At 59.9% G+C, this 26,111-nt stretch overlaps 3 protein-coding genes across 13 annotated transcripts in view; 2 read left to right on the plus strand and 1 right to left on the minus strand.

Moving 5' to 3' along the window:
• The window catches only part of LOC308178153 (uncharacterized protein C16orf96), an 8,475-nt gene extending 6,003 nt beyond the window's left edge, over positions 1 to 2,472 (plus strand). For 5 of the 8 annotated variants that reach the window (XM_080556278.1, XM_080556272.1, XM_080556274.1 and 2 more), the window contains one exon: positions 86 to 2,472. In XM_080556278.1, the coding sequence (XP_080412404.1) occupies positions 86 to 393 (308 nt within the window). In that variant the 3' untranslated portion in view covers positions 394 to 2,472. The remainder of the gene's footprint in view (positions 1 to 85) is intronic. The other 3 variants (XM_080556275.1, XM_080556277.1, XM_080556279.1) reach the window with 1 other exon arrangement.
• On the minus strand, positions 1,915 to 8,692 carry UBALD1 (UBA like domain containing 1). Its single transcript, XM_080556306.1, has 3 exons — positions 8,419 to 8,692; positions 3,788 to 3,847; positions 1,915 to 2,957 (listed from the first exon to the last, which is right to left on the minus strand). Exons 1-3 carry the CDS (start codon positions 8,524 to 8,526, stop codon positions 2,637 to 2,639), a joined length of 489 nt encoding a protein of 162 aa, XP_080412432.1. The 5' UTR covers positions 8,527 to 8,692; the 3' UTR covers positions 1,915 to 2,636.
• A 3,405-nt stretch (positions 8,693 to 12,097) lies between these two features.
• MGRN1 (mahogunin ring finger 1) overlaps positions 12,098 to 26,111 on the plus strand; it is a 56,550-nt gene continuing 42,536 nt past the window's right edge. For 2 of the 4 annotated variants that reach the window (XM_080557201.1, XM_080557200.1), the window contains exons 1-3: positions 12,098 to 12,304; positions 19,535 to 19,653; positions 22,114 to 22,202. In XM_080557201.1, the coding sequence (XP_080413327.1) occupies positions 12,217 to 12,304; positions 19,535 to 19,653; positions 22,114 to 22,202 (296 nt within the window). In that variant the 5' untranslated portion in view covers positions 12,098 to 12,216. The remainder of the gene's footprint in view (positions 12,305 to 19,534; positions 19,654 to 22,113; positions 22,203 to 26,111) is intronic. The other 2 variants (XM_080557203.1, XM_080557202.1) reach the window with 2 other exon arrangements.

Below are 26,111 nucleotides of genomic sequence, written 5' to 3' on the forward strand. Positions count from 1 at the left end.
CCTGATGGGGTGCCTGGGGTGGCTCGGTTGCCATCGCTGCCCTCACATCCCCCCTGCAACAGCGTCTCCGCTTCTCGCCCTGAAGGAACAAAGTCCCCCCAGCCCCCTGCCCAGCACGCTGCGGAGAAAACGCGTCGCACCCCCAAGTATGGCAGCCACTACGTGTCCCCGTACTCGTGTGAGTGCCTGTCCTGGGCGTCCTGCACGCTGCCGGCCCCACCGCCTGGGCTCACCCTGCTCCGTGCGCTCCCCGGGTGCCACCGGGGGTGTTGTGCCCGGTGCAAGGCCGTTTGTCTCCCTCCCTGCATTGCAGGTGCTGCCATGCGGACGAGAACTGTCTCCTCGGGGGACCGATGGCAGGCCGCTGCGGGTGGCAGGACAGCCGGCGTCTGAGCTGCCCGGGGGGGCTGTGAAATGGCGTGGGGGTGCAGGAAGGGGCAGGAGCCTCGGGGGATCAGGGGGGTGGGAGCCATGCTGCCCCGGCTTCTCCCTCCCCCTCGCAGCTGCGTAACACCACGGGCCATAAAGATTTGCTCTGCTCTGCTGCCTGCCTGCCCTGCGTGGTCCCTGGGCTCGCCGGGGCACACGGGGTGTCCTGGGGGAGTCAGCGACCAGAGCCTGACCCCCCCAGATCCCTGTCGGGGTGTGCAGCCTGGCCATGGTACCAGGGACAGCAGGGCACAACCGCACCGGTGCCGGGGTCCCTCCTGCGGTGCCGAGGGGAGCACGTGTCCGTCCCCGTGCTGCAGGAGCTGGCAGGACGGCTGCACGGCTCCTGGAGGCCGCGAGAGCAGCGCCGGGGCTTGGGCAGTGCAGGTGGTTCCTGCCCCGCTGCAGCCCCAGCTGGGCTCTGTGCCCCTCGTGAGCTCGGCTCCCCAGGCTTCTGGGCCGGGCCGAGTCCCTGTAAGCTCCCTGACCAGTCCAGGTCTGCGGTCTGGCCCTGCATTGTCCAGTCCCGCGGCTCTTGGTGGGTCTGGGACAGTCACAGGCAGGCTCCCCGCCCCCGCCACCCGCATCTCCGTGGGGCTCCACCTGCGTTTCGTGGGCAGGTGCCTCCACCCGAGGCTGGGGAGGGATCCCAGATCCCTTCTCCGCGCCTCCCTTCAGCGGGCTCCGCACCGCGCAGCCCCGGCCTCGCAGACCGGCCCCTGCCCCAGCAGGGCTCCACTCTGGCCCCAACGCGCCCGGGCCACAGAGCTCAGGGCCCCAGCTCACCCTGGCTGCCACCAGGACCCAGTCCTGCAGCCCCAGCGCAGCCCCACACGGGGAGGCTCAGGAGGGCGCACCTCCAGCTCCAGCCCTTGCTGCCCAGCCTCTGCTACCTCCCCTCCGAGAGGCAGCCCAGGCGAAACCACCGCTCGTACAAGTTACTTTAGCAACACAAATGAAAGATCGAAATTAATTATTGACTGGCGAGCACGGGGATGCAGGGGCACAGCGGGAAGGCTCAGCAGGGGTGGCACCCTCACAGGGACCCGTAAGAGGGGGTCGAGAGGCCAAGGAAACGATCAGAGCGCTGGAGCGCCTCTCCTGCAAAGGAAAGCTGAAAGAGCTGGGGGCATTCAGCCCGGAGAAGGCTCTGGGGAGACCTTACTGGGCCCTTTTAATAAATGAAGGGGGCTTGTAAGAAAGATAAAGACTTTTTACCAGGGCCATGTAGTGGCAGGACAAGGGACAGTAGCTTTAAACTAAAAGAGGGTAGATTTGGGTTAGATATTAGGAAGAAATTCTTCACTCAATTCTTCACTCAGGCTGCCCAGAGGAGCTGTGGGTGCCCCATCCCGGGCAGTGCCAAGACCAGGCTGGGTGGGATCTGGGCAGCCTGGGCTGGGGGCCGTGTCCCTGCAACCCCCTGCGCCCCAGCCGGCCTTCCCCACATCCCACCGCTGCTGCGAACGAAGCAAAGACACCGGGTTCAAAGCAGAAGAGCGTGTATTGCAAGCGGCTGCGGCGTGTCCGGAGAGACTTCCAGCCGCCAGGAGAAAAGAACAGAGGGGTTAAAAATGATCCCAGTCTCTAGGGTTACACATTGTCATGCAAACAGCCCCGGGGCAAACCCCATCCCAGGAGGGCGAGGGGACGGCGCGCGGCCCACCAGCACTCCGGCCTGCCCCCAGCCCCGCTCACCCGCTGCGTGCGGGAGCAGCCCTTGCTCTCCTCCTCCTCACGAAAAAACAAGCGGTGCGGGGCGTCCACCCCCCACCAGGACGCGCGGGGCCGAGGGAGGGGGGACACAGGCACGGTCCGTCCTGCGCAGCGGGGCGGCGCAGCTGGCGCGGGGACCGTGAAGGGGTCTCCTCCGTAAGTGTCACTCGCATGCAAACTCCAGTGTCCCGAGAGAGGAGGGGGTCGCGCCCTCCCTGAGAGCCCGACCACGGCGTGGTCCCAGGCAGAGGCTGGCACCGGCCTCGCGTCCCACGCAGCCTCCCGCTGTCCCTGGGGAGCTCCGTTCAGCTCTAGGACAAGTAAAAACTACTTCAAACCAAACCCATGCAAGGCAGCTATTCGCTCGTGTGTCTCTGTGGCTGCCAGACGCTCTGGCAGCAGAGTTCCTCTCCTCTTCGGGGAGGGGGAAAAAAATATATATATATATTTATACGCAGGGGTCCCCGCCACGTTCGCTCTCCGCTGCGGCCTCATCTCTCTGCCTCCATGGTCACGTTGGCCTTCTGTTCTGCCGTGGCCTGCTGCGAGACGGCGGCGGGCCAGCCCGCGGGCTGCACCGGCGGGGCCGGAGTCCACATGCTCTGCTGCTGGCCGGGTGGGGAGGCCGCGGGCCAGGCGGGGTTGAAGGCCCCGTGCTGGGGCAGCGGCGGGGCCGGGGGCGGCGGGGAGGTCGCCATGGAGGCCACGGGGCTGCTGCTGTTGAAGCTCTCGGAAGCCTTGAGGCGGGAGAACATGGTGAGGGCGTCAGGGAAGTTGGGCGGCGTGGCCGGCGTGTTGGCGGGAGTGCACATCTGCGGGAAGGAGACAGGGGGGTCAGCGGGGCCGGGACCCCCCGCGGGCACAGCGCCAGCCCCGCGGGGGAGGCAGGCGGCTCGTCCCCAGCCTGGCGTCTCCATCGTTTGCCTCCCGCCGAGGCCCGGCGCAACGCCCCTCAACGCTGCAGCGCACGGAGCCCCCACGCCCGCAGCTGAGCCCCAGCTCAGGGAAGGACACGGGGGGACCTGTGGGACCGCGCCGCACGGCCCAGCCCCCTGCCTGGGGTGCTGGGGATGCCGTGAGACAGGGGGGGACCGGGGGGCCTTCCCAACGACGCCCCGCACCCCTGCCCTTCCGCGCACGGCCCCACAGCAGCTGCTGGTACGGGCTGCGCAGCGGCTCCCTCGCTTTGCCAGCTCCGCCTGGGTGCTTCCTGCGGGCAGCGGTTATTTAAGGCCCCGAAGATTAATCCTGTGGTGAGAGCTCCTGTCAGAGGGCCTGGGCAGGACCCCGCTGCGCCTGCTCCTTCTGCCCCACGACCCACCGGTGCCACCAGGGGCCTGCAGCTTTCTGGCTCCTGGAGCCTGGGCACGCCCCGGCCACAGCAGGCATTTGCTCTGCACGCTTACTGCACGCTCCAGATCCCCGATTGTCCTGGAGAGTCAAACGAGGCCACGGCAGCCAGCAAATCCCTAAGACGCATCTGCCCAGGCAGATTACGGGCTGCTGAAGCACGGGAGGTAAAGGAGCAGAGCCTGGGGACCGCGGGGAGAGCTGAGGCGGGCAGCAGCCATGTGTCTGCACGCTCCTGTGCACGCACACCCCACGTGCGAAGCAGTGGCTGGAGAGGTGGGAGAGCACTTACCATCTGATGGTGGTGGCTGTAGGGGATGTTTGTTTCCTGAAAAAAAGCACTGAGAGCAGTCTGAAAGAAACAAAAAAAAAAAGGAAGACGTTACCAGCAGCACGCAAGCGCAGCACCCTACCTTACCCCTGCATGCAACAGCAGGGCTTTGCGTGGCCGCGGGGGGGGCAGCAGCCTGCCTCCCGCTTGCTCCCCGCTGTGGAGGGCGTTCGCGTGGTGCCAGAGCCAAACTGCCCAGCGCAGGGCCTGGCCCAGTGCCTCGCACCCGTTACCCGTTTCAGCCACCTCCTAGCAGAGCTGGGACAACCTCCAAAAGCGGCCCTGAGGGGCCGTGCACGCCACGGAGCCAGCAGGAGGAACAGCCCCGGTGCCCGGGGTGCGCAGCGGAGGGCACGCCCCGCGCAGCTGCCCCGCGGCCCCCAGCAGCGAGCCGCGCTCGCCGCGCTCGCCGCCTGCTTTCACCAAGCCAGGCGGTGAGCGCGCCTACCCGCAGCACTGCCCTGCCCACGGCTGGAGGAGCGGCCACTTTGGGAGCGGACCCCAGCAGGCGTTTCACAACTCAGCGATGCTCCGCAACTGCCGTGGGCAGGGGAAAGGAGGGAAGCCGAATCCAAACCCAGCAGGGGAAGCAGCGTGGCAGCTGGCGGGACGCGTGCCCTGAATGGGATGGGACCACGGGCACAGCGCTGCAACGGGCAGCGAGCGAGACTGTGCCCACCGCATACAGCGGGGCACGTCGAGTTCACCTGCAGGCCGGGTATGGTTGTGACTGACGTCGTTTTGGTTTGCTTCCAGTTCAGACCAGTAATAATCTGGTAAATGTCATACGCCCGTGGCATGTGACGGCCTGAGGAGGGCTGCACGGAGGGAGTGCCGGGCGCAGGCTGGCGAGGAGGGCGGGCCGGGCACAGGTTTGAGGGCTGGGAGAGGACAGCGGCGGCTTTGGGGGCACACGGGACGGGGCTGATGTAGGATCGGCAAAGATGAAGCTGCCCCACGTTCTGTGCCAGGTTTTAGTTGAATCGGGGCTAGAACACGGTGCTTTGATTCGGCGGCAGATTAAATGCAACAGAAACATTAGGGCAGCGGGCTGGGTTTGGCTCCGGGCTGAGACGAAGCCCCCATCATCGGCTCGCCCCTCCCCAGGCCCTGAGGTCCCAGAGCTGGGGTGCGAGGCGCGGGGCTGCAGCAGCACCAAGCCCTTGCTCCCTCCTGGCAGCCGGCGGCGGGGCTACCCGAGCCGCTCGGACAGCCGAGAGGCACAGGCAGGTTGTGCCAAACCCGGTGCAGCGGCTGCAGCCCGAGCACCGCAGCCACGCGCGAACGCACTCCTCCTCCCGGTGCCCGCAGCCGCACACGGGGGGCTGAGCGCTCACAGCTCGGCTCACCCACCTGACGGAGGCAAAGCCGTGTGCGAGCCAGCCAGCACGGGGTTTGTGGCTTCCTGGCTGAACCGGCGGCAGGACCAGGCGGCAGCCAGCAGCGTTACCTGGTGGTTGCGTCCCGTGACCAAAACGCAACGATTTGGACCTCGGCGGGGGGAAGCAATTGCTGCTGGGGAGCGTGGTCACTCCCAAAGCACGGAGGGCACACGCAGCGGCTGGGCTGCTGAGGTGATTCCCCACTACGGCTGCGTTCCTCACGGGGCGGGCTGCGACCGCAGCAAGTGCCCGGCACCCGGGGCAGGAGCTGCCGGGAGGGCCTGTGGCCCTGGAGATCGGCCCCAGCCCCGCACTACCTTCGTCCCGGGTGAGGTCCCACGGCTCTGCCCGCAGGCGCTATCTCTCAGCCAGGAGGGAACGCGATAAGAAAGGGGGAAAACAGCGAACGGGAAGCACACGCGGAGGTGTGGGCACAGCCAAACGCCGTAAGCCGATTAGATGTGCTCCGTGCTCCTGCTCCCCCAGTGGCCTTGTATCTGGGACCGTGCCATCAGCGGGCGGGGGCACAGGAGGTCCCCGCTGTCCCCCCCGCGCCACCCCCCCCATCCCCAGGACGAAAGCTGCCGTCCGGGCAGAGGACGCACGCCACAGCCGCGGCCCCTCTGCCCCAAACACCGCGCTCTCCCCGCCTCACCCTGCCTATTTCCAGGAGCAGCAGAAGCAGCTTCCCTGCCCACCCCGCCGCCCGCCGCTCCGGGCCTCGCGTGCCCCCCAGCCACAGGGGGTGGCTGTCCCCGGGGTCCCAGCACCCACACACCCACGGGGGCAGCGGGCGTCACGGCCATCGCTGGCTGGGCCGCGAGGCCCCACGCTGATCGCAGCATTTCTCTGCTCGCCGGAGTGCCAGGAGGCGGCGGCGGCGATGGGGGCCCCCTGCCCTTCAGCCACAAAGGAAGGGGAAGGAGCTTGCTAGAGCATAAAGACATCAGAAGAGAAAGTGGAAATCCCAACCAGAGCCACAGCGAGCAGAGCCAGGCACCTGCTCCTCCCCTCGCTCCCCTTGCACAACCTCACCACCCTGAGCACAGGCACCACGCTCTGCAGCAGCAAAAAGGCACGAATCAAGCTTTTTTTTTTTTTTTTAAGGCAGCTGACGTCTTCTTATTCTTCCCAAGCAGCCCCAGGGGCAACCAGTGCGTCAGAAAGCCAATTAATACTCTTCTACCTGAGAAAGGAGCCTGGTGCACAGCTCGGCCCCGAGCTCAGGCTCTGCAAACACCTCGCTGCTGGGGTCCAGCCGCGGCGGACGCCTGCTGCCCTTCCCGGTGCCTCCCCCAGCAGGGGCACCTGTGTCCCCCCAGGGCCCCACTGCCAGCCCTCGCACCCGCAGACACCCCAAGTTGCCTCCTTGAGCTCCCCCCGACCGGCAGCACCCCCCCTGCCGGTCCCTGGGAGCACGGTGGTGCTGGCAGAGCCGCGAGGCCCGCCAAGTGCAGCGCGAGGAGCCCCAGCTTCCCTGCGAGACGGGAGCGAAGTCACAGCGAGCGGAAGGGGCGACCCACGTGTTACCCACGAGCCGCTGCCCGTGCCCTGAGGACAGAGGAGCGTTCCTGCAAAATAAACAGCTTCCTTGTCAGGGCCCTGGACACGGTACGGCCTTGGAGCGGCTCCCGCTGCAGCGAAGGCAGCTGCACGTACCCCCAGAGCAGCTCCTCGCCCGCCCCGCTCACCCGCACTGTCCTGGGCCGTGTTCCTTCCCCCCCCAGACAAAGCGCAGGGCCAGCAGGACACCACGCAGCCAAACCCCTCCGCAGCACCCTCCCCCAGCAGTCACAGCAGCCCTCAGGGGATTGGGAACGGGGCAGCCTGGAGGTTCGCTGCCGACCCAGGGGCTCCACCAGCAGGTCGGGCTCACCGCAGAGCCAAACGTGTCTGACTGGGGGGACGCAGGCCTCCGCCGGCTCCCCAAGGAGGCCATCGCCCCACGGCCTCCCTCTTCCTCCTGCACCCCTGTGCAAAGGCAGCGAGCAGGGCCAGAGCAGGCAGGTGCTGCTCCAAGCACCGGCAAAGGGAGCCGGGGCAGCAGCCTGCGTGCACCAGTGGGCTCACACCGTGCCCCTGGAGGAGCGCTTCGAAACCAAGGAAACCCTGACTGAAGGCAGCGGAAATTAGCGCTGAACTTGCCTGAACTCCACCAATTTATTCTCGCCACAGATCCGGGCCAGCCAGCAAACGGGCACCACGCTGGAATAACAAAAGCCTTGGCGCATCACATCCGAGAGGTGAGAGCACCCTGGAGCCGGGAGCCAGCACCTCCCCGGCGTGGCTCCCCGAAGAAGGCATGCCCAGCGGCCATTTTGCAAAGGGAATTATCTGACCGTTGCACCAAAAGCGAGTGGGAACACGGTAATGGCTCATCGCAGACGCGTTTGTTTACAGCCGAGCTTCCTCTGAGTCATGTGAGCGCCAAACCGGCAGCGGACGGCTGCTCGCACTTGTGCAACTCGCCCAACGGTGGCAAAGTTCCGCGGAGAGCCGTTGCGAAGGAAAGTTAACTTCTGTCACCCGCCTCCCGGCCGCGCGGGGCTGGTGGGAGCCGAGCCCACGGCCCCAGCGGGCCGCCGCCGCCCCGTGTTGGTAAACAAAGCCCGGGGCACGCCGCCGCCCTCGCAGGGGCCGTGTCGTCGAGGCGTGCGGCGGGCACGGCGGGGGACGACGGGAGCGTGCGGGCGGTGCGCGGGGCCACGCTCGGCCCGGCTTCGAGGGCTGGCGGCCGGCGGAGCGTCGGGAACGCCGCGCCCGGGCGCGCAGACGGCGCGGCCATGCGGGGCCCGCTCCATCCGACGGCCGTCGCGTCGCCGGGAGGCCCCGGTACCGGCGGCGGGGCCCGGGTGCGGGCGGGTGGGAGCCGCAGCCCCTGCCCCCCCCCCCGCCCCGCCTCACCACAGCGCGGAGCCCTCGCGCGGAGCCGTGCCCCGGGCCTCGCGGCCGAGGGCTGCCGGCCGCGCCGCAAAGGGGGGGGGGAGCCCCGGGCACGGGGAGCAGCCGCAGCCGCGCTCCCGGCGCCTCGCTGAGCCCCGGCTCGCCCCGGGGGCTGCCGGCGGCGGGGGGTGCCCGGCCCCGACCGGGAGCGCTGCGGGGGGGGGGGGGGGGGGGGGCCGGGACACGTCCCCCCCACCCCCCCCCCAACGAGCGGGGCCCGTCCCGTCCCGCCCCGTCCCCCCCGTGCCCGGGGCGCGGCCGCCTCACCTCGAACTGCCAGTGCGCCGCCTGCAGCAGCTGCTTGGCCTGGTCGGCGGCGCAGCCGGCCGCCAGCACGAACTGGTTGATCATCACCTGGTGCTTGAGCTCGTCCATGGCCCCCCCGCCGCCGTCCTGCCCCCCCCGCCTTCTTCTTCCCTTCCTCCTCCTCCTCCTCCTCCCGCCGCCCTCACGGCGCCGCCACCATCGCGCAGCCGGCGCGGCTCACGCCAATGTTTACTGGGCACTGACTCACGGCGCCCGGCCAGCCCCGCGGGGCGGGAGCGGAGGCCGCCGCCGGGGGCTGCTGGGACTTGTAGTTCTACCCCCCCGCTCCGCCGCCGCGCTGCCCCCCCGCGCCGCCGCAGCCCGGACTACAGCTCCCGGCAGCCCCCGCTTTGTTTGCGGGAGCCGGCGGGCGCTTGAGTGACGCGGCGCGGCGGCCAACCGCCGCCCGCGGTGCGGTAGTACCTGACCATATATGGTCAACAACTCCGCTGCCCCCAATGAGCGGGCGGCGGGGGCGGGCCCGGCTCGGGGCGGGGGGTGATGGCGGGGGAGGGGGCGCGGTGGGGGGGGGGGGCGCGGTGTTTACAGGCGGCCGCGTGCCGCTTCCTGCTGACGTGCGGCAACGGCCGCGCGCGCGCACGGCGGGGCCCGCCCCCGGGGGTGCGGGGGGGAGCAGGCCCCTGACGGGCGAGGGCCGAGGCCTGGTGCGGGGCGGGCGCCTGGGCCGTGGTCCGTGGTGGTGGCAGCGAGATAAAATGCCAAATAAAAGTCAAATGTCCCTCGTGAAATGCCAAATAAAAGTACAACATCCCTCGTGAAATGCCTAATAAAAGCAAAGTGCCCCTCATGAAACGCCTCTAACCAAATGTCACTAATACCAGACGCCTCACGCGCCCGTGGGTCTGCCCCGTAACGTGGCAGCATGTGAGGGGAATGTTCTGGAAGGAGCCGGGGGCTCCAGGACGAGGGGTGCTCCCTCCTGGCACTGTGTCCCTGCCCGCGTCGCGGCCCGGCTGTGTCTGTGCGGGGCCCGCGGAGGGGCGGCCGCTCCTTCTGAAAAGGCCGAGGAAAACCCCCAGAGGAAAGGGGCAGGAGGTGGTCTGCAGCCAGCGGGGCGTCAATGCGGATCTCCCGGGGGGTTGCTTTAACCAGAGAAAACCAGACCTTCTTGGAAATCTTGCAGTTCAATTCTCAAAGGGGGAAGGGTTGGCCCCGGCCTGGCAGCACTTTCGGGGAGGGTTGCGAGCCCTTTGGAGCAGGGCAGTGTTTAAAGAGGCAAAGTTCATGGGCTTGCCACTCCTCCCGGTCAGGAGTAACCCAGGGTAGTCTCCAGGGCTCCCGAGCCCTGTTGTTTTTACAAGCACCCGAAAAACAAAGTGACAGCACGGGGTGGGGGGGGCAACCGAGACAAAGCAGTTTGCTTCGCCAGGCAATAAACCCCTGCACAGCCGGACTTTGGATGAGCTCCTGGTGAGTGGCAGGTTTGCAGGCAGACGTACTTCCTCCTTTCCGCGGGCGTGCTTCTCGCTGCCGCCCCGGCAGGCGCTTCCGAGGAGACTTCCGAAGGGAGTTGGCTGGAGAAATGCGTGTGGCGGGGGAAGCCGAGTGCCCTCCTTCCTTCCTCGCAAGGCTGAAGCTCCCTGGAGTTGTGCTCCCCAGGTCATGCTCTGGTAACTGAAGTCCCGCACCAGAACACCTTGCCACCCCCGTTTTTCAGGGAGAAGCGGTGCACTGGATGCCAGCCAGGTCTGGGACACAGCGACGTAACTTGGTGGCAGCGAGCGTGCCGGCAGAGAGTCCCGAGAGCAGCTTCACCCGGCTCCTCCTCGGCTTGGCATCGCTGCACACACAATGGCACCTGGGGCCTCAGGCTGCCCTGTACCTCGTGGCGGTGCTTTGGGGATGTCAGGGAGGGCCTCCTGGCCTCTCTCCCTGCCTCTACATCCACAGCACAGCGGGGGGAATAGAGGCTCAGGGAGCCTGGGGGTGACAATGTCAACCCCATGCCCCAGCTGTGGCTGCAGCACAGCCCCGAGAGCCGTGGAGAGAGTGGCAAAAGTGGCAGGCGGGAGGCTCCGAGCAGCCCAGGGCCTACGTTCCTCTGCTGCCCGATGAGCCCAATGTTCCTGGAGCTGGCCGCTGCCCCGCTGCTGCTCCATCCCCAGTGCAGCCATGCGGGACGGGGCTGGGGGAGCAGCCAGGTCCCCACTGTGCTGCCGGCAGCCGCTGCGGCCCCGAGCCGCTTGCTTTCCCTCCCCCATGCCTCCGGCAGTGGGACGGAGGCCGGCGGTGGTGCAACATCCTGCCTTTGTGCGAGCCAGCACTGGGCCGCGGCCAGCTTCTTTGGGGCTGACAGTGTGGCCCGGGGCCCGTTGCTCATGTTGGCCACCCCCTCCATGGCTGCTCCTGTCCCTAAAACCGCGTAGGGGCTGTCCTGCTGGCTTCGGGACACCGGGGAACACAGCAGGCAGCACCAGTGCTGCGGCAGAGCCAGGCTGAGCCCTGGTGCTGTATGTGCACGGGGATGAACTGCTGTGGGGACGGGGCAGCATTTGGTGCTGTCTCACGGCGTCCCCCTGGACAAACTGTCTGGCACGCAGGTAGATAAATACACGATGTGATGGGCAGACAGCTGGCCCACGGGTTGGGCTCGAAGGGCTGTGGTAACTGGGGTGATGGCAGGCTGGCGGCCAGTCACTGGGGGGTTCCACCGGGCTCCATCGTAGGGCCTGTTCTCTTCAGGTGTTCATAAGTGAGCTGCACACAGGACTTGAACACACTCTGAGGAGGGCTGAAGGTGACACTGAATTAGGAGAAGCTGTAGACTGCCTCAAGGGTGGAGAGGTCTTGCAGAGAGGCCTTGATGAATTAGAGGGCTGGGCAGTCACCAGCTGCATGAAGTTTGGCAAGAACAAGTGCTGGATTCAGCGTCTGGAACAGTACATCGCCATGCACGCTCCCTGCGCATCCTCGTGCAGGGTGTATCTCTGTGCACGCTCCCCGTGCACGCTTCCTGATCAGGGTGAATCCCTGTGCACACTCCCCATGCATCCCATGGCAGGGTGCATCCCTTTGCACGCTCCGTGCACATCCTCATGCAGGATGCATCGCCATGCACAGTGCATCCCTACACACACTCCCCATGCATCCCTGTGCAGCGTGCCTCCCCGTGCAGGATGTATCTCTGTGCGTGCCCCCCATGCAGGTTACATCCCCGTGTAAGGGTGCATCCACACGCACAGCGCGTTCCTGTCCGTGCTCCCGTGCATCCCCAGGCAGGGTGCATGCGCCTGTGCAGGGTGTATCTCCATGCATGCTCCCTGTGCACCCCTGTGCAGGGTGCAGCCCCACACATCCCCGTGCAGGGTGCATCCCGTGCAGGGTGCAGCCCCATGCAGGGAGAATCTCCATGCATCCCCTTGCAGGGTGCAACCCCTTGCAGGGTGCAACCCCTTGCAGGGTGCATCCCCTTACAAAATGCATCCCGTGCAGGGTGCAGCCTCCCGCATCCCCTTACAGGATCCATCTCCTCGCAGGGTGCAGCCCCGTGCAGGGCGCTCCCCACGCCCCCCGCCCCCCGCGCCCCTCCCGCGCCCCGCGGAGCCCCGCCCCCTGCCTGCGCAGCGCCCGGCGCGGTGCCTGCCGGGAGCTGTAGGCGCGGCGGGGAGGACTCGCTCTCCCGGCGTGCCCCGCGCCGCGGCGGGTCGGGGTCGGGGTCGGGGTCGGGGTACGGGTGCGCGTGCGGGCCGCTCCCCGCCGCCGCGCCGCTCCGCGCCCCCGGCCGGCCCCGCCGCCGCCATGGGCTCCCTGCTCAGCCGGCGCATCGCGGGCGTGGAGGACATCGACATCCAGGCCAACTCGGCCTACCGCTACCCGCCCAAGTCCGGTGAGCGTCGCGGCCGCGGGGACGGGGCCTCCGCGGCGCCTGGGGGCGGCCCGGGCCCCTCGGAGCCCCCCCGGTACCCCCCCGGTACCCGCGGCCCCTGGGGGCTGTGGCGCCGTGAGGGGAGGCGGGGGACGCGGGGCGCCGGCCGCTCCGCACCGCCTCGGCTCCGGCCGGGGGCAGCGGCCGGCACCCGGCAGCCGCTCGCAGCCGTGGGCTTCCCGAGGGAGGAGTTCGGCGGGGTTGGGGCCCCAGCAGTGACTTTGGGGTGCCAGCAGTGACTTTGGGGTGCCAGCAGTGACTTTGGGGTGCCAGCATCAGGTTGGGGTGCTAGCTGTGACTTTGGGGTGCCAGCACCTACACTGGGGTGCCAGCTGTGACATTGGGGTGCCAGCTGTGACATTGGGGTGCCAGCAGGAGGTTGGGATGCCAGCAGTGAGGTTGGGGTGCTAGCTGTGACTTTGGGGTGCCAGCACCTACACTGGGGTGCCAGCTGTGAGGTTGGGGTGCCAGCTGTGAGGTTGGGGTGCCAGCTGTGAGGTTGGGGTGCCAGCAGCAGGTTGGGGTGCCAGCAGCAGGTTGGGGTGCCAGCAGCAGGTTGGCGTGCCAGCTGTGACACTGGGGTGCCAGCTGTGAGGTTGGGATGCCAGCTGTGAGGTCGGGGTGCCAGCAGTGACTTTGGGGTGCCAGCAGCAGGTTGGGGTGCCGGCTGTGACACTGGGGTGCCAGCAGGAGGTTCAGGTGCCAGCAGCAGGTTGGGGTGCCAGCTGTGACACTGGGGTGCCAGCACTGACGTTGGGGAGCCGGCTGTGACACTGGGGTGCCAGCACTGACGTTGGGGAGCCAGCAGCAGCATGCCGGGGAGGTGAGGGTGAGCCCGTGACTCACCTCGTCTCTGGCCCGGCTTGGCTCGTTTAAAGGGCTGTCCTTATCCTTCCCACGAAGGAAGCTCAGGAGCTCTTTTCTCCTACGGCGGCCGCTCGCCCACCAGTGCCTGTGTTTCTGTTCTGCTGCAGGCTCAGAGCCGCAGAACGCCAGCCTGAGCTCCCTCTTTCCCTCCCTCCGTCCCTCTCGGGCAGGTGCGGCGTAGCCTCGCTCAGAGGCTCGCGTGCTGCCTGTGCTTTATGGCTGTGAAATCGCCAGGGCCGTGCGATGGAGGGAGCCGGGTTCCCCCTTTCTGTTGGGAGGAGGTGGAAGATCTTCTCGAGCAGAGTCCCGACATCCTCGTGCCTTGCCTTGTCGCAGGTTTGCACGCTGGGAAAGGCCCCGGAGCTGTCTGCTGAGCTCCGTCTGTTGTGTCGTGGGCCCTGCTAGCAAGTTCCTTACGCGTAGAGCTTGCGCCTGACTTCTGTTGACACTTGGAAAGGATTTTAGATACAGACTGGATTAATTATTGCTACCACATACGATGAACATTAAACTGCTTCTTTGAAATCCTCATCCGGTTGTTTCTGTACTGTTGTGATTACCCAGATGGGGATTTAACGGCGTGTTGCGTTTTAGCAGTGTGTCTGTAGGTGCTGACCAGGGCAGTCGGGTCCCGCTCTGCGTGTTCATGTGCACCCAGGATGGGTCTGTTGTCCACCGTGCTGTCAAAAAGCGCTCCGTGCACGGCACCTCCTTGTAAAACCAAGCAGCTGTTGCTTTAGTTGATTTAAAAAAATATATATTTCCTTTAAAGGCAATCGGGTGCTTGTTAGTCATGGCTGAGCTTTCTATTGCACTTCCTTGTGCACATCCTGAAAGCCCGCTGGCTTTGGGCTGGACCTTTCTCTTTGCTTTCTTCAGGTTTGTCTGACAAGGGTTCTGTTGACTTCAGGAAGGGAGAAGGGCTGTTGGAGCCTGAGGTTGCTCCTGGCAGAAGAACAGGTCCTGAGCGCTGCTAGGCCGGAGAGTGAAAGAAGGTCCCTGGCAGAACGGGGAGGGTTGTGCCGGTGGCAGCTCCTTCCCTGGTTTTGCTCTGGAGTGTGCCGAGAAGGGCACTGCCCCTCCGGTCCCGCGGTCCTCAGGGGGTTTGACTCGGGCCTGGAAGATCGGCCGTGCCTGGCGCGGGACGTGGCAGCCTGACGTGAGCGGTGTGGTTAGATGTATTTCGTGAAGCTCGCAGGAAACCGCACAACAAGCTCTCGGGTAAAGGATTGCGAACGTGACCGTGTCGCTGCGAGCCCTGTGCTGCTGCTGCCCGCCGTACTGGAAGGAGCCCGCGTCTCCGTCAGGTGGGTGACGCGTTTCGGTGTGTGCCGAGGTGTTCGCCTGACGCCCCGGCGCTCCCCGGGCTGCTCAGACCGTACCCGTGAGGACGCAGAGAGGGCAGGGAGCGCCGCCCGAGCTTGCTCGTCCGCTGGCGGCCTGTGCGGCGCCGAGGCCTCTCTGCCGCCTCCTGCGTCCTTTCCCTCTGAACCCAAACCGCTCTGGGCCGTCAGCGGGCGCCCGGGCGGGATGCTGCGGCTCTGCTGGGCTGCCGTCCGTGGTCGGGATTGCTTTGGAGGACGCCGGTTCGCATTCTGCAGCCATAAAGCCCTGTTGCACAGGTGGAAAGGAACCCAAGCATGAAGCGTAGGTGTCCCGGCTGTAGTTTAAGCGGTCCGAGAAGGAAGGCGCTGCTTTGGCAGGCTGCACCCGGCGATGGCACCTTGTTGAGTCACAGCCGGTCGCAAACGCGGTGGCGGATGGTCGCTGCTCTGTTGCCTCTTGGTGTGGTTACGGCTGGGCCGGTTGTGCTCTGGGGTTGTGTAATCTGGCTTGGGCCCTAGGAGCCGAGGTCACGAAGGAGGCACCGGCAGGTCGTCCGGCAGCCGTGCTGCAACCGCTGTGCGGTGCGGCAGTTGGGAATCCGCCTCGGAAAATGCCCGGCCTGTTCCTCCGAGGTTCTGGGTGCGGATCGTCTGCTCTACCCCTCCTGCAGCACGGGGAGACGGGGCCACTGAAACGCCGCGAGGCGATACCCGCTCCCCTTCTTTAATCACGGGCGCATTTAACCTTCCTGGCTTGCTTTATGGGGACGGTGAGCATTGCGGATGCCTGCCCAGTTGGACAGGAGTTGGAGAAGGGCCCATTTGCAGAGAGGAATTCCAGCCTCCGTGAAGCGCGCTAAAAAAGGGTAATCACAGGGAACAGCTCCCAGTCCTCGCTCCGCTTCTGTGCTTGAAGCGGTAAAACGACCCGTGGCGTCGCGTGCAGCCTCGGTGCACGATGCCCCTGTCGCTTTAGCAACCAGCGAGCAGTGCACCAGCGTTTCCTGCAGCTCCTTCGTCAGCTCGGCTCTCGTCCCAGCAAGCTCATCTGCAGCGCGGAGCGGGTGCACGTGCCCCGGAGCTGGCTTCCCTCCTCTGGAGTAGCCTCTTGCAGGAAAACTGCAGAGCGCGGCCTTTGGGAGCAAAAAGGAGCCGGGTTGGAGCTCTCTGAAAGCCAACTGGTTTGTTGTGTGGGCGCCACGCTTTGACGAGAGAAAGAGCAATCGTGAATAAGAGCACCCGAGCTGTACCCGGTCCACCGCCTTGCTCCCAGCTCACGAGCCGCACGTGCTGTGACGAGGTGGGACAGAAATACCTTCCTCTCCTTCCTCGCCCGCTCTGCAGGACGCAGCGCCGCAGCTGCCGCCCTTCCTCCCGCGGCCCTTCTGCCCGGACTTGATCCCACCCCGCTGGCTGCCCCCTCCTGCCTCGCGGTGCCTTCTCCCCAGCTCCTCACAGGCACCCGACTGGAGGGCTTACGGCCCCAAAGTGGTGACTTCTGTGGCTTTTTTTATTTTATTTTTTTTCCCCTGGATTGCATTTAACCCAGCTCAGTGCCACGCTCCGGGGAGGTTGCCGTGCGGTGGCTGTCGGTGGCCCTGCGGGGCCGTGCCGGGGAGGCGAGGGGCTTCTTCCAGGCACCGCTTTGGGCTGCGCCCAGCGCCTGCCTCGTGCGCGGTGCAGGCGTGCCTGGCTGAGAGCTCGGAAAGGAGCCCGCCTTGTTCGCTTCCCTGATAACCCTAATAACGGTAGGGAGCCCAAACTGTCATCGACTTACGCTCTCTTCTTGGCCGTACTGCCGTGCAGCCCTCGTGTCGACAGGGCTACAGATTTATCGTAGGCAGAAGCGGGGGTTTTGCTCTGGCTGCCGTTCCCGTGGCACGGAGGCTGCAGGGGCGCAGCAGCACCGGAGTGGGACTCGGGGCGAGATGCTGGCTCCTTTATGAGATAAAAGCCCGGCTCCCCGCTGGACTCGGTGGTAAGCAGTGCGTTCGGTGTGGTGCCTCGGAGGAGCCTTGGTTCCAGTTTTGTTTGCATGAGACAAATTATTGAGCCAGACTTGGCTGTTCCGGATGTTCCAGTGGTTTTTTTATTTTTTTTCCCTTTTCCCCAGACACTGTCAAGTTTTCCCCTGCAGCAGTATCTCTTGCATCTACCCCTTGTACTTTACCTACCTTAGCAGCGCCCCCCGTTCTTGTTCTTTTACCTAGCATTCTCCTGTGCTTTGTGCCAATCTCCTCTGGGGAGGTAAAGTTTAGGGCAGAGTTTAAGTTAAAGGAAGGGCACGGTTTTTTCTTTGCTCTGTCTTTCGTTTCTCGTTCCCCCCAGCTGGTGTGGTTCTTTCCTCGTATGCACGTCACTGCTTTTTCCTGGTGGATTTCTGGTTTTAGTGGTTCTGTGCAGGGTTAATCCAAAGATCTTCTTTTTTTTCCTTTTTTTTTTTCCTTTTTTTTTTCCTGCCAAAGAGAGGTGCTGAGCTTCCCCCTTGGGTCTGTATTTACGGAGCTCTGTGTAAAGCTGTCCTGCACAAGGCAGGCCGGGGTGTCGTACAGACTGGGGGACGTGTGGGAACGGGGCTCTAGAGGCAGCGTGGTCCGGATAAAAGCCTGAAGCGGTGTTTGCAGTGGAGTTGGAAGCGGAACCCCGAGACGCAGCTGCAGCAGGATTTTAATGCGTTCTTACAGCCGTTACGAGTTCTGTCAGTCGTGTGCCAGGTGCATGGAAGCAAGGCGTCCTGGTGACCAGATTTGCATGGAAGAAAGAAGAAACCTCATTTTTTCCTTCCTGAAGTTTTCCTGAGGTTTCTCCGTCCTTGCAGTCCTTGGTGTGATACTTACACAAGTGCTTTCCTCAAGCGTTTCGTCTCCAGCTCGGGCAAAGTCTCAGCTGCTGGTGACGGTAGGTGGGGGCGGTGGCAGCGCGCTGGCTCTGGCCGCCGGCATTTCGGATGGGAAGACCAAGCGAGGGAGGTGAATTCACGTTCTGGTCGCGATGCCATGCGTGTGTTAACATCAGTGTCCTCCCTCACACCTTGACCATGCTGGTTACGCATCGCGGCGCTGGTCCGGCCTCAGGAGAGAGCCTGGCTCCCTTTTCACCTGAAGGTGCTGGAAAGGCTGCTTGGGATGGTGTCTCAAAGCAGCTGTCTTCCCGAAGGCGCTGGGTCTGTGGCCGTGAGCAGCCCTCCGTCCCCCGGCTGCGGAACTGCCCCGTGGAAACGCCCTGCTCTGAGTTTGTGGTGTGGAGAACGTGGAAAGCACGGGAAGAACCCCACAAAGTCTCGTTCGCCGAGTACCAAATGTGTCCATGCGTGAGGAGTGAGCTGACTCCGATCCCTGATTGTCAGCTGCTGCAGTTCCGAGACATCCTGCACGAGCGTTGTCTTCACGGTTGATCAGATGAGATGCTCCAAAACACAATCCTACTTGACCCACGTGAAATGTGAAATTAATTCCTAACCCCCAGCATTCGTCACGCTTTTCTGAACCTTAGTCTAAGCATAAACCACCGCGGTGTATCTTGGGTCGAGCTAGCTGTGCTAGGAGACTGCCTGCACGTTGGATCATTTTTAATTCGTTGCTTCTGGGAGGGTTGGGAAAAGGTTGTCTGTCACTTGGAGCACCTACGTTTCCTTACGTGGATTCTAGGTAGATTCTGGACCTATGCTGAGGTCGGTTGCTGTATCTGGAAAGAGCGATGTGCTTCTATAACGCAGACATCTGGCTGCTCGTCAGCTGAGCTCAGCAGTAGGGAGCACTCGTCGTTAAAGCACTGCCATCTGTGCAGAGTAAGAAAAGACTTTCTCGAAGCATAAAGGAAAAAAGCCTTAATGGAAAAAGCAGAACCATTCATGAAAGCCCTTCCATTTCGGAGTAAATTATGCTTGCTTCTAGCTAAAGGGATTGCAAATCCTTCTGTAATGCCTCTGCAACCATTCAGATGATTAGCTGCTGCTTCTGTGACTCGCTTTAAAACAAATTTTATGCTGTCTGTGCATCGCACCTAGGGAAGTGAGTGCATGTTTGGCTCAATGCTTAACACCCCCCCCCCCCAAAAAAACAAACAAACAAACAAAAACCCTTCGGGGAAAATGGCTTGGGTGGAACCTCTTCGTGCTCTGCTGATGCTGACCCCTCTGAAAACTTAACTCCAGAAAGTTGACACTTAAGTGTTTTCCCAAAGTCTTTCTGGAAGAAAGCTGTATCTGGAAGATGTGCTCCCGTACATCTGAATGGGTTTGGTGTGACTTTGCAGGTAATTCCGTGCTCCAGAGTTAATTTGCAAAGTTAGTTAGTTAATTCTGTGCTCCAGAATCCCAGTGGCCTTTGCACGCTCGTCTCCTGAAATTTGTACCGTAGTGCTTAAAGGTAAACGGAACGAATCCGTGGTGAAGCTTTCAGAGCTGAGGTTTGGTTTCGTCAGTCCCAGGGCTTCTCTCTTCCAGACGGCCGTGTTCTGCATTTGGAGCTACCTGTGTTTAGTCAAATTCAGCAGCTAGGCACGTTGCCTCTAGCAGGCACAGGAGAGGGTTTGTGCGGCTCTGGCCCTGGGAGATGCCCAGCAGGAGCTCCTCTGGCTGTGCAGGAAGGAGCCGGAGGGAGCGCCGTCCGTCCCTGAGCAGGGTGCTGCTCCTTGGGGGACTGGGAAAAGGGGGAAGGATGCACCAGGACTGAGAAGTTTTGGGAAGAGCTGTCTGTGTTCTGGAAACAAGCTGAGTGGAATGCTCTCTGTGTAATCATTTATTCTAGGGTGATTTTTTTCTGCTTCTGCTGTTGGCGGTGGCCTTGAGTAGTGCAGGGATGGGGAGATCTAGCAAGTGTTCTCGTGTCGTGTGCTCTGTTATACTTGTGAACTGAAAACGGCACAGAGCAGCTGTTCTCTAGGAAGCATTCATTTAGATTTTTTCATAGAATATCCCAAGTTGGAAGGGGCTCATGAGGATCATAAAGTCCAAGTCCTTCTGTTCCCTGGTGTTTATTATTATTTTATTTTTTTCTAGGAAACTACTTTGCAAGTCACTTCTTTATGGGAGGCGAGAAGTTCGACACCCCTCACCCCGAGGGCTACCTTTTTGGCGAGAACATGGATCTAAACTTCCTTGGGAACAGACCCGTTCAGGCAAGTTCCTATATTCTGTCTATGTTACACTTTTATGCTCAGAAAGTCTCTTCTTCAGATTTCCCAGTCGGAACATGGAGGTATTTTGGGGCTCGCAGATATCTTACGAGACTGGAAAAAGCTGCCTGCTCCAGCGCCTGGCTTGTTCTTTTGTGGGAGCCGGCAGTAGCACTGTCGTGGGGGACAGGTAGGGATTTTATGCAAGGGTCATGCTTTAGATTTCACTTGCATCTCAGAACTGCTTAAAAACAACCAAAAGGTGACGGAGTAGGAGCCATTTGGAGGTTTTCCGAGTGCCAGAGAGGAGAGGGAAAAGAGCTGCTTGCTTTGCCGGCTGTTTTCCTAGATGTTTCTGCAGCTTCAAAACGTGAAAAAGAAAAAAATGATGTAACGGCTCTCATCTTCACAAAAGCTGTGAATGTGAGTTAATTCGTGCTCGTAGAGCTCAGAGGGAGTTTAGTATCATCCTATTTTACAGCTGGGGGAAACTGAGGCAGGATGACTTGATGGTTTGAATTTGCACCGGGGAGGAGCACGTTCTCCCTTCCAAGGCCGTGCCCTTGGTCTTCTCATCTTCTCAAGACTGTGGTTATTTCAGAGGGCTCCGCAGGGGAGGACAAGTGAGAATGCAGGGAGCCCCTGGTTAAGCAGGAAGTGCAGATGAGCAGCAGAATTAGGAAGGAGGGACTTCACATGGAAATTCTTCTGGGCGTAGCAGTGCTATGCAGGCCTGGGGATGCTTGCCAAATATCCTGTGCTGTCTGCGTGCAGGACCCGTGCAGGACAGCGATTAAAAGCTGACCACTTTTCCTTTGCTCTGTGACTTCCAGTGAAAGCAGAAGACGCAACTATTAGTTAACTATCCTGCGTGCCTGTGGCTGTAGGGACTAACCTTGGCGTCTCAGAGTTAAATTATCTGCATGTCTCCGCCTGGGTTTCCTTGCAGACATCCTCACACTGAATTTCGTCATTTCTTCAGAGGGGAGTGGGTGAGAATACTATTAACACAGTGGGACGTTTGCCAAATAGGCTTAAGAGAGGGAGGCTGTCGTGGTATATAGTTTGCCTATGTAAAGGTAATGCCCTTTGGCAGCTCTGATTAATCTTCAAGAGAAAACACTCAAACATGCAGCAGCAAAACTACTTTGTGGAACTGGGCCAATTTCTCTTTTTTTGAATAACTGAGGTCTTGACTGCTCTGCTTACAGCAGTGCCACTGACCACAGTGTTGAGCAGTCAGGTCGCAAAGAAAGTGAAAGCCAACCCTGTCAATTCTCTGCTGCTTGTGGCTGTGCCACGGGACCTTCTGTGGCATCCTCATGTTGGTCAGGAACCAGCACGTTTTCTTTCAGGCTCTGTTTCTCGTCCCACCGATACGTTTTTGAGACCTGAGCGGGCAGTGCTGAAGGGATGTGTCCTGGAGCTGCCCCAGAGCTCAGCAGGAGCAGCATTTGGCTGCCTCTTCAGCAGATTCCTCATTTCTAAGGAGACAGGTGTATCGGTGGTCCCCGATGCTTCCCCTCCACATCAGCCACACAGTTCTGCACTGCTGCGGGGCCCTGGGAGCTCTGTGGTCGATGGACCACAACCCTCGTGCGGCTGCTGCTTACGTCCAGAGTAACCTCCAGCCTGAAAGCCCGTCCCGGAGCTCTGTCTTTGTGTCGTGCTGTTGCTCTGAGGTGGAGTGTGCCTGCATTTCCAGCGTGAGCGCCTGCCAGACCTGGCAGCTGGGTGAGCGCGCGTTTCTGCCTCAGAGTGCCCCGAGCAGGCGGGAGGTGCGGCTGTGAGGGTGCTGGTCCCCGCAGCACGCAGCTCTCCTCGCGCTCCTCCGTGGGGGTTCTGTGACCAGCGTGGAGAATTCCAGCCCGAAGCCATGTCCTCCTCTATTTAAAGGACAATCTGTGAGAGGAGGTCTCTTGACTGTGAAAGAGACTGAGACACCCCTATTCCTGTCTCTCTTTTTTTTTTTTTCTTTTTTCCCCCCCCGGAACATTTGCCTCATTGTTTCAGAATAAAAGAGTTGTCCCTGATAATCCAGAGCTTCTGCATGCTGATTAGCAGCCACATCGCTGTCTGCGTGCTGTAACACACATGAAAGCTGCATTTCTTCTGCTCGAGCTGGAGGTCGTTTCTTTAGTGGAAATAAAAGCTAAATAAAAGCTTGTGGGAGCGAGGCTTTCTAGACTGCAAACTCAGAGTGCAGAAAAAGAGCTTGTGAAAGCGCCCCTTGTTAAAGTACGTACTCCTGGTTTGAACTACTGCTGGGCCAGGGCACGATTTTCACTCTGAAACAGGCTTTATTTATCCGTAAATATAATTCTCTATTACTGTTCCTTGTGGCTGCTGCTGTACTGAGCACACTTAGAGGTGTTTCTTGATTGGAGTAAATTATTTGTCAGGTAGCATGCTGCTGCCTTCAATTGTACAATAATAAGACAATTATTTGCATTTTTATTTCAGTTTCCCTATGTAACTCCAGCTCCACATGAGCCTGTGAAGACACTGAGAAGTTTGGTGAATATCCGCAAAGACTCTCTCCGTCTTGTGAGGTACTGTTCTTGCCTGAACTCTTTGTTTCATTCAACCCAGCGACTGGTATCCGGGGCTAAACTGCATTTGATAAGGTTTTGAACAAATAGCTGAATCCCAAATCTTTGTTTCACCAGAGCTTTCATGTAGTTCATGTGTTCCTTATCCCTGGACTTCAGTAATCTGTATTTCTAGCGAGAACCAGTGTCTGGTCTCTGTCTACAGGAGAAGAAACTAGAGTGGTAAACAAAACCTTGGTTTTTGCCTGGAATCATTAGCACAAATGGAAGATATTAGTCAGGTCAATAAACCTTGCAGACAGATTCCATTCTGCATTGTTGTGCAAGCCAGAAAGTAGCTGTTTCTGGTGCAAGTCACTGGCTGGGAAGACTGATTGGTCTTGAGTGAAACTTCCTCAGGTTTCTTCTGCTGCCAAGCTAAAGTTTGGTCCTAGCGTTATGTACTTGTTTAAACGGCTTGTGTCCCATTAGCAGGGGAAGGAGGTCTGGGTAATCTTGGAGGTCTGTTACCTTTCACTGCTTAAGACTGAGATGTGAAGCAGCACCAGCAAAAATGTGAGTTCTGGGTTAAGTGCAATGGTTAACACAGCCCTTGGGCTGCCCGCTTCCAAACATATGGCTGCGGAACAGGGGCCCTGCACACAGTGCTTTGTTTCGGTCGGAGCGGCCGGGCAGGTGGCCAGCCAAAGCATTTCTCAAAGGTCCTCGAGTCGCTCTGAATTCTGTGTCACGGGCGCAGGGCTGGAGTACTGGCAGGGGGCCAGCTTCAGCTCTCAGCCAAGGTGATTCTGAGAGCACGGCATAATGTGAGTAATTCGAGTCATAACAATGCAAAACACGAGTTTGTTTTTATCTTTTTTTTTTTTTTAAATACCAGTGGTTTCAAAACTGATTGAACAGGAAAAGAAGGAGGAATGTCTGAAGAAGTAACTACTGATGAACTGCTCCGAATGCTGTCCAGCTTTTTCAGCTAAAGGGTGGGAAGTACTTCCCTAGACAAAAGTCTCCCTTTCCTCCCAGGACTTGCTGTGGAAAGGGCGTTTCGTTCTCCTTTCAAACATCCACATACACAGCACAACATCTGTTGGAAGCTGAGGGGAAAGTGGCTTTTTTTTCAAAGGGAGAGGGCTTGCTGTGAATGGAGGAGTTGGGCGGGTGTAGTACATGCAGTTCTGTCGCTTTGCTTTCTGTGATTTCACGTCCTGTCCTCCCAAGCAGAGCTGCAGCTCCTGGGCTCTTCGGAATGTAATGTCCAGGTACCTTGACAGTGTCTTTGCACTGACGGGGTTTGCATCCCTGTAATTCCCAGTACTGTCGATTCTTTCTCGGCCTCATGGGCTCTCACAGGCTCTTGTGCTGCTGTGTTAGTGCTGACGACAGCACCACCACCGTTACTCTATTTCATTTTATAACAATGTAGACCCAGAATGGGATTTTAATTGCCAGTCCGCAAGGGCACATTCTGTCTTGTGCTTTTCCAGTAATGTGGACTGGAGACTTTTCCTTTCTCCCTCCGTACATGTAAAGACACTTTGTGCCTTCTCCATCTTGATTTATAGGCAGTCAGTGGTTAGACCTTGGAGATTCTTTCTGGAAGCAGTTAAATTTTCACCTCCTTCACCAAATAAAGTAATGTTGAGCTGAGGGTTTAGGTACCAGGCAGATTTTGATGGTTTATCAAGCCGTTTGGTCCTTGCAAGCCATTAGGTTCTGCTTGTGTTTAACTGAAAATCCGTCGATCATGTCTGAACAGGGTGTTGATCCATAATTTGGAGTACAGAGCTTTGTGGAGGAACATGAGGAAATTTTCACCCTGGCTTTCTGCCCTGCTCTGGCCAGACAAAATCCTGAGCCTTGCCAAATCCTGAGTATTTAAAACAGCTTTGGAGAGAAGCAAAAATCCTGTGGATATTGGTGTTGAAGTTCTGAGTCTTTGATGCCTCATGTGAGTGCTTAACTTCCCCAGCAGGATGAGGCTCTGGGAGCCTCAGAGGAGGGTAGCACGAGTTTAGCTGTTAACCACTGGCAGTAAAAGATAGTCTCGTGTCTGTCTTGTGCCCCTCTTGGTCCTGGCTTGAAGGCTGTTGTTCAGAGCTGAAGTACCTGATGGGCTGGTCCAGGCTCACCAAAGTGGAGGCACTTCAGTTGCAGGAGGAAGGCCAGCTCACGAGGCAGTGTGTTTCCCGGAGCAGTTGCATCCCAACTTGTGCTCTTCTTCAGTGTGGTCTTTGGACTTGGAGTAGATCATCGTGGCACAACAATGTGAATGCTCACAGAGATGTCAGCCAGTTCATCCTTCATTTGGTGATTGCCCTGATACTGATGTAATCCATTTATGCACATATCTCATGCTAAGTCGCACAGTACTTAACATTTATACTGCGTGTCTACCAAGTTGTTGGTCAGACTTTTTAATCTTGAAGTCCTTGTTACGTGGCTGACATTCTCCTTGACCACCAGCACCAGGCACGAATGATGGGAAGATGTGTATGCAACCTTACCGTGGCTGTCGCTGTTCAGACACGTGTGCTTTGCCCCTTGCTCCGGTGATGCTGCTCCAGGCAGACAGGGCTCTGGCTCTACTACTTTGCCGCAGATGCAGCCTACAGCAGACTTCTCAGCAGGTACTCGGTTACAGTCAGCACTCAGGGGTTATCCAGGGCACCAGATCTTTTCTAGTCTAGGTTTCACCCATTTTCTCCTTGAAAGTGTGGGAGCATGTTCTGAATGCTGGCAAGAAGGTGCAGAGGTGAAGCTGGGAGCAGGAGAGTGGTCTGAGAACCTGTATGCTCTTTATGATTTCCCTGAGAAGACAAAACAGCCAACGGTTTTACTATTGACATGTTGCTTTTGTGGGACCTGCCCTCCCCCAGGTCTCCTGCCTTGTTATTTGAGGCTGTTCGGGGTATTTAGACCTGTTGTTGATCTGTAACTTACGCCTTCCTACCGATGTGTGCAATGAGAAAAGGTCTTTGAGCTAACTGTCATCAGTGGCTGCCTGCAACAGTTGCTGGTTCTCCCCTACCCTACTTCTGGAGATCTGCTCCTCTTGCCCTTTGCTGCCTGCCTTGGATCAGAGGAGGGCAGTGGAGAAAGAGGTAATTTGCAGCTTGTGCTGCTGCTTTCCCTGGACACGCGCAGCACTCGTGGGTGGTTTGTTGCCTTTTGTCTTCTTGGGTTGATCCAGCTCAAAATGTTGAAGCTACACTCTGTGTTTCCTATGAAAACCTGCACTGCTGGCTGGAGTGTTTCTTGTGTACATCCTTGAAGTGCCACGATTTTATTCTCTGAATAATGCTTGCTTCTGTGAGAATAAGCTTATTCTATAACTGGCTGTTGTATCTTGGCTGCTGCAGATGTTTAGACTACCAATTCTTGGGTTTTGTCTTTTTTTTATACTAGCATGTTGGGTATATTCCAGCTTGATTTACTGTTCTGACCTAGGTGAATGTCTGGCAAAAGTCTTGTTTTGAGCTCTCCAACTCCTTCAGACAGGAATGCAAGTGTATGCCGTAGTGAGGCTGATTCATTGAGGTCACGTTGTTACAAGTGTTTACGTAAGGCATTTGATTATATGGCTCTTAAACTTTATTTTGCACCTTCTGTATGAATTTGCTGGAGCTGAACATTTCATTCTTGTTCAGCACATTAAGTAAAATTCGTGCTGGAACCCTCTTAATTAGGCAGCGGTTATTACATCTCAGTGAACTTGGTAAATATGGATTCCCTTGACAATTTTTAGATTGAATTATGGAGGTATGCCTAGCCCATTTCTGGCTATTTTCATCAGTGCAGCGTGTTTGTGGAGGCTCTTTAACGAAGGGAGAGGCTGACTGATACTGTGAAGTCAGGGATGGTGCCAAGCTTCTTCTGAGTAGTTCAGCTGCCTGGCTTTGACCCAGGCGTCCT

This window comes from Anser brachyrhynchus, assembly GCF_964034855.1.
Source record: "Anser brachyrhynchus genome assembly, chromosome: 15".
NCBI classification, from domain to species: domain Eukaryota; kingdom Metazoa; phylum Chordata; class Aves; order Anseriformes; family Anatidae; genus Anser; species Anser brachyrhynchus.